The following is a 12,327-nucleotide window of genomic DNA, read 5'->3' as shown; positions in this document are numbered from 1 at the left end:
AAAAACAGGACCAAAAAGATATCTAGTAAAATAGAGTGTCATATACCTAGAGTGCGCTTTATAGCGTTTCGGGACAGTGGGCGAAAAACAGGACCAAAAAGATATCTAGTAAAATAGAGTGTCATATACCTAGAGTGCGCTTTATAGCGTTTCGGGACAGTGGGCGAAAAACAGGACCAAAAAGATATCTAGTAAAATAGAGTGTCATTGAAGAGGCTTGAGTAATACAAAAAAACCGCTCAACAAGAGCGGCTATCTGACTGTTATAAAAACCCATTGCAACATTAAAAACTTAGAATTCGCTACAGACATAGAGTTCGCTACGAACTTAGAATTCGCTACAAACTTAGATTTCGCTGCAGACTTAGAATTTGCTATAGACTTAGAATTGGCTATAGACTTAGAATTCGCTATAGACGTAGAATTGGCTATAGACTTAGAATTGGCTATAGACTTAGAATTGGCTATAGACTTAGAATTCGCTATAGACTTAGAATTCGCTATAGACTTAGACTTCGCTATAGACATAGAGTTCGCTACGAACTTAGAATTCGCTACAAACTTAGATTTCGCTGCAGACTTAGAATTTGCTATAGACTTAGAATTGGCTATAGACTTAGAATTCGCTATAGACGTAGAATTGGCTATAGACTTAGAATTGGCTATAGACTTAGAATTGGCTATAGACTTAGAATTCGCTATAGACTTAGAATTCGCTATAGACTTAGACTTCGCTATAGACTCAGAATTCGCTATAGACTTAGAATTCGCTATAGACTTAGAATTCGCTATAGACTTAGAATTCGCTGCAGACTTAGAATTGGCTATAGACTTAGAATTGGCTATAGACTTAGAATTCGCTATAGACTTAGAATTCGCTATAGACTTAGAATTCGCCATAGACTTAGAATTCGCTGCAGACTTAGAATTGGCTATAGACTTAGAATTGGCTATAGACTTAGAATTCGCTATAGACTTAGAATTGGCTATAGACTTAGAATTTGCTATAGACTTAGAATTGGCTATAGACTTAGAATTCGCTGCAGACTTAGAATTTGCTATAGACTTAGAATTGGCTATAGACTTAGAATTCGCTATAGACTTAGAATTCGCTATAGACTTAGATTTCGCCATAGACTTAGAATTCGCGGCAGACTTAGAATTGGCTATAGACTTAGAATTCGCTATAGACTCAGAATTCGCTATAGACTTAGAATTCGCTATAGACTTAGAACTCGCTATAGACTTAGAACTCGCTATAGACTTAGAACTCGCTATAGACTTAGAACTCGCTATAGACTTAGAATTCGCTATAGACTTAGAACTCGCTATAGACTTAGAACTCGCTATAGACTTAGAACTCGCTATAGACTTAGAATTCGCTTTAGACTTAGAATTCGCTATAGACTTAGAATTCGCTATAGACTTAGAATTCGCTATAGACTTAGAATTCGTTATAGACTTAGAATTGGCCTGTTCCAATTGTGATAACAAAAGGTATTTAGCAATACCAAAAAATTTGTAGGCCACCATAGACTGTCAGAACAAAAGTCAGCGATTGGTGACCTATAATCAACCCACTGGCTTAATGAAAAGCGAATATTCCTACATCAACTATAACCCTACACATCAAAGAAATACAAACTCCAAATAAACTTCTGAAACCGTAAAAGGTTGCCATTAACATGTAAGGAGCACGGTTGAAATACCAGTAACCTTAAAAATAAATGCGAAAATTAAAAAAAGTTAACTTTACAAACAATAACAAGCAACAACGTACGATCGACGTATAACAACGACGTATCGACGAGCAATATCGATCGAACAAACGATGAACGGTTGACAAACGAGCAAACGATCGGCGGCGGAACGAACTAGCGTGAGATAAAAATCACAGGAGTAGAACAGTCAAAAAACACTGACACCAACAAAACAAGAGACAATTTACTTTATTACTAAATTATTACAAGCAACATGTTTTGGAAATTTTGCTGAGCACAGAAAACTTTATAGCATTTATACAACGTACCTTTTTTGTCAAAAACAGCTTTGAGAATAAACAGGAGGAAGCTGCTTCACCTTCATAGATACAACTTCTTTACCACTTGCATGGATTCTTTATGAGTCTCCAACTACTTCTGTCATATCATATCAGCAGTTTCTCTCATAAAGCATACAACTGAGTTGAGTTGCCAAGAGATTAGGCAAAGTGAATACAAAAGCATGCGAACTAATCAGACGAGCTATGAGAGTTATTAGCAACTCATGAAAAAATGTGCCAGATATCTACTTTTATAAAGCATTTTACATGTACATTATTGCCGCAATATGACATGCCGTTTTTCAAATTTATGCGGACAATATAGTTTTCCAAAACAACAAAGACAATTTAAATTGGCGACTTTTTCAAGTCTGACAAACAAGACATAGTGTTGCTTAACCAACCAAGTTTAAAAATGTTTTTGTCGCAGTCAAACTTTACAACTTGAAAATGTTTTAATTTTCAAATAATACTACCGGGCTGCCTTGATGTTTGGATAAAATAAACGAGATATATTGTAGCGTAAAAATCTGAGAAAAAAATTTATGAAAAAAGAAAATTGAAAAAAAGCATTGAATAACTATCCTTTGTGGTGGATTGAAACACCATTTTTCAACGTAACAAAGAAAAAGGGTCAGCCACGCCATCTTTACAGCAATGATTTGGTTTTTTAGCAAAACAGTAGCAAATTGGTTAACTTTGTAAAACTATCAAACCTTTTGAACATAAACATTTAACAATCATCTTTAATTTTAAACAACACTAACTTTATGCAAGTAGTAATAAAACGAAGTGGCAAGTTTCCAGCCACATTTGTCATCAGCTCTATCATGCAATATGACAAAATAATTGTACTCAAAGAGAATTTTTAGCGTAAGCAATAAACAAAAGGCTTTTGCATTGATTTTTTAATGAAAGTGAAAATATTGGCCCTAAAAATATTGTTTAGCATTTCAAAATATATATAACGTTGCTTACCTAGCTGACTTCTTCAATCACTTTGTAGGAAAAGCTTACTTGAGACTGCACTATTGTCTCCAGTGTGCATTGCTGTCAACTTTCAGTCATGGTAATTCCATTCTCACAAGCAAATCTGGTCCGAGTATTATAGGTCTACTTTTTTGCAATCATCAAAATTGCAAAACTACATATAAATGATGTCAATCAGTCAATCGGTTTGACAGCAGGTTATTGGCTAATGGGTTAGTTCTGTTTGCTCTTCGGCGTATTGATGATGATGGATTTACGTAGTGGTTTATCTTGTCATCTTGTTTAGCAAAAGCACCATCTTCTACATGTCAACGAATGTAGGATTGAGCTATCTGTAGAAAATATTGTCTTGAGACTTTATCTTGCGCCTTGTTTCGAGTTGTCCGGTGTGTTGCATGTGATAGAACATGCCACTTTCTTTCTGTATGATTAGATTTATTCTGAGCTAGTCTGTTGCATTCTTTGGCTGTTGACGACGAGGTAAAAGGTTCTGTGCTACTAGCCTTCTTATGAAAATACTTTTCGTCTTTATATCTGTATAGAGTTCTTTTGACTTCAAGTCACTTTTCCTCTTCTGCGAAACTTTCCTCAACAAATACAAATCTCAAATATGTTAGTCATGAGTCAAAACAAGGATTTTTAAAATCTATAAAATTACCAAGCTAGAAATAGGCTAAATACCTTTTTCGACAGCTGTCAATAGAAATGTTTGACAAATTTAAATACAGCTAACATTGGAGAGGCATGATTAAATTGTTTTAGCATTTCATCAATGTTTAAACATCTCCATAGTGGTTTGTCAGAAATTCGTCTGGCAAGATATTGAGAAGAGAAAAAACTTCAATTCAAATCCGAACACTAAAACCTAATTAGAAAGACCGCACAATAAAATAACTTGACCACCTAGATAGACGTACCAAATAGAAACACCTGACCAACAAAAACTAAAATGCATAAGCCATCAAGGGAAACTCTAAAGTTCAAACAAACACAAGCCATCAACAAACTGAAACAACCGACCAATAAAACAAAAGGAGCAAGAAGTCAAACAAGCTCTGCACCGACACTTAACAATCAACGTGGAAGCCAAAACCTAAAACCGACAACCCCACAAAGACTAAAACCAATGATAAAAGCAAACATCAACAAGACACCGAAACTGAATCTTATTAGCCTCCTGCCGCGAAGGGAACGTAAAACAGCATTTCTACTTTTCCAACTTTGATTTCTGCTTGCGGTCTTTCTAATAAGGTAACAGTATGTCATATATAACATTTACTTCTACTCTTTTTCTCATATTTCTACCAGAACACCAAAATTACTAACTTTGCCATTAGAACCAAAAGTGATGATTAGAATTCCCTGCAAAGCTTACAACTTGAAATAAAAAAACTATTACATATGACGGCTAAGCGAAGAGCAACAAATTAAAGCTTACCGACCTTAGAAACCTTAGTCATGAAGTCCGTCGTTAAAGATTACAAAGTGTAAACTGTATTGTAGGCATTATCCTGTGTTGATCTCGAACACTAGTTTAGCGGTTCACTTAAATAACTTATGCCAGCGTTATAAGTTTGGCAATTGAGTTCACATGGTAAAATAATCGTATATTATCGACCCTTCAACGCTACAGAGTTGTGATGAACTCTTCCTTAAAGCACGTTCCCTCTCCGAGTCCAACGATGATGTGAATCTCAATTAGCCAAGCGCTGTCTTTTATATGATTCCAGCCTCAGGGAGAACAAAAGAGTTCTATTGAGAGAGGATTAGAGTTCAAGTGTGAGTTTGAGTTCCAACTTGAGTCAATGGATTAGGCTAATTAACGACTAGGTGAGATTGTTTGGCAGACGCCTGGTGCCAAAGGGATTATATTAACTGACTGACGCAAGTGATGTTTGCCTAAAAACTTTTATACAAAGTGTGAAATACCTACCTTTTTGTTACTCTGCTACGGCTCATCTGACCATCTTTAAAGCCAAAGACCTTATGGCAACCTAACACTTATCACAAAATAAAGTTCAAAATAGCATAAACAAGTTGTATGATTTGATTACTTTAATAATTGCTCTAACAGATAATAAAAATTAACCCAAGATTAACTTGAAAAATTGCTGTAATTTAAATAGCTTTCTCACCATTTGGCCTAAACTGTATGGTAAATAATATGTTGTATGATGAGCCTTGTATAACTGTAGTCACTTATCAGCCCTGTTTATAAAATCCAAAATCAAAGTTCCAAAATTATTGTATAAATCGAGATAAAAGATGATTCTCGAACAGTCAGTAGGACAGTTTAGATCAATACTTAGAAATATGATAAGAAACCCCAAACATAAACAGAGTTTTCATGAAAAGTTTGTTTATTGCAAACCCTAGAACATCTCAAATTTACAATGCTAACATACTTCACATATAATTTACATATAAAAACAATTTTTCATAATCAAAGAGTTTGGTCATCAAAGACTGCAAGAAATTTAAAATTTACATCATGCTAAAGTAACCGAATTATGAAAGTAATTGTAGTAATTTTGAAAACTTTCGAAAAAGTCAAAATGGCTGTTATATTTTCATGATTGAGTTATTAAACACGCATGCATGTTTTAAAAAGTTTCTTAAAAGTCAAGAATACAAATCTGTTGCGGTATACCTTTTAGGGCTCACAAAAATGAGAATAAACCAGTTTCCTTTTATTATATAGGATTCAATTAATATTGAGCTCAGCGTAGAGTTGAAAAAACGTTACATTAGGAAGATATCAAGAAAATGATCATGTTAGGCTATTGTGTGTCATCTAATGTAAATTATGTGCCAGTAGTATTTATATCACGGTGTACCTGGAAACAACACTCCGTATTAACGAAAAATGCCGCCGGCGAATATGCAAAGGGCTGTGTGTTCAATACCCATCCATGGCAAAATTTTTTGCAAAGCGCTTAGAATCAGTTCAGACCGACTTATGAACACAGAAATGGTATTTACATAAGAGGTTTTTCTGTGAAAAGCAAACTGTTAGCAATTTAATTTTGACCAAACACTTCTCAAAAATCATCTTGATTGTTGTTTTTGAACTTTTTCAGGTAAATGCTTTTCAACATGTTTATTTGTGTGCTTTGAAAAAGGGTGTAGCGAAAATAAATAATGAATGGAATTGGTTCTATTAGTGCTATTTAAAGTTGCCACTTTCAATGAGAGTTTAAGCTCGAGATGTTTGAGTCAGATTCCTAACATCAAAAGGAGAAAGTTTTGCAGACGACTCGTGCCATTAAGTATTAAAACAACTCATTATCACCTGTCGACTGCTTAAACTATTGTTTCGAAATACATATAGGAATTATGACAAGCCTCTCCGGAACTCCGCGAGTTCTAGTCGTTATATGAAATCGATTAGAGAGTTGAAATAGTACAAAAAGTGTTTCAATGGATTAGTTCAGATTTATTGAAAAATGTACGCTACTTCAGTTGGTCAAAAACACTTTAAATTAATATGTCTAATGCATCGCAAGGTCTGTTACCACTTCATGTTAGATTGCGATGAATAAAGCCTTTTCAAGTTTAGTGTCATATACCTAGAGTGCGCTTTATAGCGTTTCGGGACAGTGGGCGAAAAACAGGACCAAAAAGATATCTAGTAAAATAGAGTGTCATATACCTAGAGTGCGCTTTATAGCGTTTCGGGACAGTGGGCGAAAAACAGGACCAAAAAGATATCTAGTAAAATAGAGTGTCATTGAAGAGGCTTGAGTAATACAAAAAAACCGCTCAACAAGAGCGGCTATCTGACTGTTATAAAAACCCATTGCAACATTAAAAACTTAGAATTCGCTACAGACATAGAGTTCGCTACGAACTTAGAATTCGCTACAAACTTAGATTTCGCTGCAGACTTAGAATTTGCTATAGACTTAGAATTGGCTATAGACTTAGAATTCGCTATAGACGTAGAATTGGCTATAGACTTAGAATTGGCTATAGACTTAGAATTGGCTATAGACTTAGAATTCGCTATAGACTTAGAATTCGCTATAGACTTAGACTTCGCTATAGACATAGAGTTCGCTACGAACTTAGAATTCGCTACAAACTTAGATTTCGCTGCAGACTTAGAATTTGCTATAGACTTAGAATTGGCTATAGACTTAGAATTCGCTATAGACGTAGAATTGGCTATAGACTTAGAATTGGCTATAGACTTAGAATTGGCTATAGACTTAGAATTCGCTATAGACTTAGAATTCGCTATAGACTTAGACTTCGCTATAGACTCAGAATTCGCTATAGACTTAGAATTCGCTATAGACTTAGAATTCGCTATAGACTTAGAATTCGCTGCAGACTTAGAATTGGCTATAGACTTAGAATTGGCTATAGACTTAGAATTCGCTATAGACTTAGAATTCGCTATAGACTTAGAATTCGCCATAGACTTAGAATTCGCTGCAGACTTAGAATTGGCTATAGACTTAGAATTGGCTATAGACTTAGAATTGGCTATAGACTTAGAATTCGCTATAGACTTAGAATTGGCTATAGACTTAGAATTTGCTATAGACTTAGAATTGGCTATAGACTTAGAATTCGCTATAGACTTAGAATTCGCTATAGACTTAGACTTCGCTATAGACTCAGAATTCGCTATAGACTTAGAATTTGCTATAGACTTAGAATTCGCTATAGACTTAGAATTCGCCATAGACTTAGAATTCGCTGCAGACTTAGAATTGGCTATAGACTTAGAATTGGCTATAGACTTAGAATTCGCTATAGACTTAGAATTGGCTATAGACTTAGAATTTGCTATAGACTTAGAATTGGCTATAGACTTAGAATTCGCTGCAGACTTAGAATTTGCTATAGACTTAGAATTGGCTATAGACTTAGAATTCGCTATAGACTTAGAATTCGCTATAGACTTAGATTTCGCCATAGACTTAGAATTCGCGGCAGACTTAGAATTGGCTATAGACTTAGAATTCGCTATAGACTCAGAATTCGCTATAGACTTAGAATTCGCTATAGACTTAGAACTCGCTATAGACTTAGAACTCGCTATAGACTTAGAACTCGCTATAGACTTAGAACTCGCTATAGACTTAGAACTCGCTATAGACTTAGAATTCGCTATAGACTTAGAACTCGCTATAGACTTAGAACTCGCTATAGACTTAGAACTCGCTATAGACTTAGAATTCGCTTTAGACTTAGAATTCGCTATAGACTTAGAATTCGCTATAGACTTAGAATTCGCTATAGACTTAGAATTCGTTATAGACTTAGAATTGGCCTGTTCCAATTGTGATAACAAAAGGTATTTAGCAATACCAAAAAATTTGTAGGCCACCATAGACTGTCAGAACAAAAGTCAGCGATTGGTGACCTATAATCAACCCACTGGCTTAATGAAAAGCGAATATTCCTACATCAACTATAACCCTACACATCAAAGAAATACAAACTCCAAATAAACTTCTGAAACCGTAAAAGGTTGCCATTAACATGTAAGGAGCACGGTTGAAATACCAGTAACCTTAAAAATAAATGCGAAAATTAAAAAAAGTTAACTTTACAAACAATAACAAGCAACAACGTACGATCGACGTATAACAACGACGTATCGACGAGCAATATCGATCGAACAAACGATGAACGGTTGACAAACGAGCAAACGATCGGCGGCGGAACGAACTAGCGTGAGATAAAAATCACAGGAGTAGAACAGTCAAAAAACACTGACACCAACAAAACAAGAGACAATTTACTTTATTACTAAATTATTACAAGCAACATGTTTTTGAAATTTTGCTGAGCACAGAAAACTTTATAGCATTTATACAACGTACCTTTTTTGTCAAAAACAGCTTTGAGAATAAACAGGAGGAAGCTGCTTCACCTTCATAGATACAACTTCTTTACCACTTGCATGGATTCTTTATGAGTCTCCAACTACTTCTGTCATATCATATCAGCAGTTTCTCTCATAAAGCATACAACTGAGTTGAGTTGCCAAGAGATTAGGCAAAGTGAATACAAAAGCATGCGAACTAATCAGACGAGCTATGAGAGTTATTAGCAACTCATGAAAAAATGTGCCAGATATCTACTTTTATAAAGCATTTTACATGTACATTATTGCCGCAATATGACATGCCGTTTTTCAAATTTATGCGGACAATATAGTTTTCCAAAACAACAAAGACAATTTAAATTGGCGACTTTTTCAAGTCTGACAAACAAGACATAGTGTTGCTTAACCAACCAAGTTTAAAAATGTTTTTGTCGCAGTCAAACTTTACAACTTGAAAATGTTTTAATTTTCAAATAATACTACCGGGCTGCCTTGATGTTTGGATAAAATAAACGAGATATATTGTAGCGTAAAAATCTGAGAAAAAAATTTATGAAAAAAGAAAATTGAAAAAAAGCATTGAATAACTATCCTTTGTGGTGGATTGAAACACCATTTTTCAACGTAACAAAGAAAAAGGGTCAGCCACGCCATCTTTACAGCAATGATTTGGTTTTTTAGCAAAACAGTAGCAAATTGGTTAACTTTGTAAAACTATCAAACCTTTTGAACATAAACATTTAACAATCATCTTTAATTTTAAACAACACTAACTTTATGCAAGTAGTAATAAAACGAAGTGGCAAGTTTCCAGCCACATTTGTCATCAGCTCTATCATGCAATATGACAAAATAATTGTACTCAAAGAGAATTTTTAGCGTAAGCAATAAACAAAAGGCTTTTGCATTGATTTTTTAATGAAAGTGAAAATATTGGCCCTAAAAATATTGTTTAGCATTTCAAAATATATATAACGTTGCTTACCTAGCTGACTTCTTCAATCACTTTGTAGGAAAAGCTTACTTGAGACTGCACTATTGTCTCCAGTGTGCATTGCTGTCAACTTTCAGTCATGGTAATTCCATTCTCACAAGCAAATCTGGTCCGAGTATTATAGGTCTACTTTTTTGCAATCATCAAAATTGCAAAACTACATATAAATGATGTCAATCAGTCAATCGGTTTGACAGCAGGTTATTGGCTAATGGGTTAGTTCTGTTTGCTCTTCGGCGTATTGATGATGATGGATTTACGTAGTGGTTTATCTTGTCATCTTGTTTAGCAAAAGCACCATCTTCTACATGTCAACGAATGTAGGATTGAGCTATCTGTAGAAAATATTGTCTTGAGACTTTATCTTGCGCCTTGTTTCGAGTTGTCCGGTGTGTTGCATGTGATAGAACATGCCACTTTCTTTCTGTATGATTAGATTTATTCTGAGCTAGTCTGTTGCATTCTTTGGCTGTTGACGACGAGGTAAAAGGTTCTGTGCTACTAGCCTTCTTATGAAAATACTTTTCGTCTTTATATCTGTATAGAGTTCTTTTGACTTCAAGTCACTTTTCCTCTTCTGCGAAACTTTCCTCAACAAATACAAATCTCAAATATGTTAGTCATGAGTCAAAACAAGGATTTTTAAAATCTATAAAATTACCAAGCTAGAAATAGGCTAAATACCTTTTTCGACAGCTGTCAATAGAAATGTTTGACAAATTTAAATACAGCTAACATTGGAGAGGCATGATTAAATTGTTTTAGCATTTCATCAATGTTTAAACATCTCCATAGTGGTTTGTCAGAAATTCGTCTGGCAAGATATTGAGAAGAGAAAAAACTTCAATTCAAATCCGAACACTAAAACCTAATTAGAAAGACCGCACAATAAAATAACTTGACCACCTAGATAGACGTACCAAATAGAAACACCTGACCAACAAAAACTAAAATGCATAAGCCATCAAGGGAAACTCTAAAGTTCAAACAAACACAAGCCATCAACAAACTGAAACAACCGACCAATAAAACAAAAGGAGCAAGAAGTCAAACAAGCTCTGCACCGACACTTAACAATCAACGTGGAAGCCAAAACCTAAAACCGACAACCCCACAAAGACTAAAACCAATGATAAAAGCAAACATCAACAAGACACCGAAACTGAATCTTATTAGCCTCCTGCCGCGAAGGGAACGTAAAACAGCATTTCTACTTTTCCAACTTTGATTTCTGCTTGCGGTCTTTCTAATAAGGTAACAGTATGTCATATATAACATTTACTTCTACTCTTTTTCTCATATTTCTACCAGAACACCAAAATTACTAACTTTGCCATTAGAACCAAAAGTGATGATTAGAATTCCCTGCAAAGCTTACAACTTGAAATAAAAAAACTATTACATATGACGGCTAAGCGAAGAGCAACAAATTAAAGCTTACCGACCTTAGAAACCTTAGTCATGAAGTCCGTCGTTAAAGATTACAAAGTGTAAACTGTATTGTAGGCATTATCCTGTGTTGATCTCGAACACTAGTTTAGCGGTTCACTTAAATAACTTATGCCAGCGTTATAAGTTTGGCAATTGAGTTCACATGGTAAAATAATCGTATATTATCGACCCTTCAACGCTACAGAGTTGTGATGAACTCTTCCTTAAAGCACGTTCCCTCTCCGAGTCCAACGATGATGTGAATCTCAATTAGCCAAGCGCTGTCTTTTATATGATTCCAGCCTCAGGGAGAACAAAAGAGTTCTATTGAGAGAGGATTAGAGTTCAAGTGTGAGTTTGAGTTCCAACTTGAGTCAATGGATTAGGCTAATTAACGACTAGGTGAGATTGTTTGGCAGACGCCTGGTGCCAAAGGGATTATATTAACTGACTGACGCAAGTGATGTTTGCCTAAAAACTTTTATACAAAGTGTGAAATACCTACCTTTTTGTTACTCTGCTACGGCTCATCTGACCATCTTTAAAGCCAAAGACCTTATGGCAACCTAACACTTATCACAAAATAAAGTTCAAAATAGCATAAACAAGTTGTATGATTTGATTACTTTAATAATTGCTCTAACAGATAATAAAAATTAACCCAAGATTAACTTGAAAAATTGCTGTAATTTAAATAGCTTTCTCACCATTTGGCCTAAACTGTATGGTAAATAATATGTTGTATGATGAGCCTTGTATAACTGTAGTCACTTATCAGCCCTGTTTATAAAATCCAAAATCAAAGTTCCAAAATTATTGTATAAATCGAGATAAAAGATGATTCTCGAACAGTCAGTAGGACAGTTTAGATCAATACTTAGAAATATGATAAGAAACCCCAAACATAAACAGAGTTTTCATGAAAAGTTTGTTTATTGCAAACCCTAGAACATCTCAAATTTACAATGCTAACATACTTCACATATAATTTACATATAAAAACAATTTTTCATAATCAAAGAGTTT

General features: G+C 34.7%; 1 protein-coding gene across 1 annotated transcript in view; it reads left to right on the top strand.

The window, feature by feature from the left end:
- LOC137397121 (uncharacterized) overlaps positions 1 to 11,687 on the top strand; it is a 91,916-nt gene extending 80,229 nt beyond the window's left edge. Inside the window, exons 2-5 of the mRNA XM_068083408.1 lie at positions 309 to 808; positions 4,762 to 4,810; positions 6,863 to 7,362; positions 11,604 to 11,687. Of these exons, the coding sequence (XP_067939509.1) occupies positions 309 to 808; positions 4,762 to 4,810; positions 6,863 to 7,362; positions 11,604 to 11,687 (1,133 nt within the window). The remainder of the gene's footprint in view (positions 1 to 308; positions 809 to 4,761; positions 4,811 to 6,862; positions 7,363 to 11,603) is intronic.
- Positions 11,688 to 12,327: the final 640 nt, after the last annotated feature.

The sequence above is a fragment of the Watersipora subatra genome, chromosome 5, assembly GCF_963576615.1.
Source record: "Watersipora subatra chromosome 5, tzWatSuba1.1, whole genome shotgun sequence".
Taxonomy (NCBI): domain Eukaryota; kingdom Metazoa; phylum Bryozoa; class Gymnolaemata; order Cheilostomatida; family Watersiporidae; genus Watersipora; species Watersipora subatra.
Note: the sequence above shows the minus strand (reverse complement) of the source record. Positions and strands in the feature narration are given on the sequence as shown.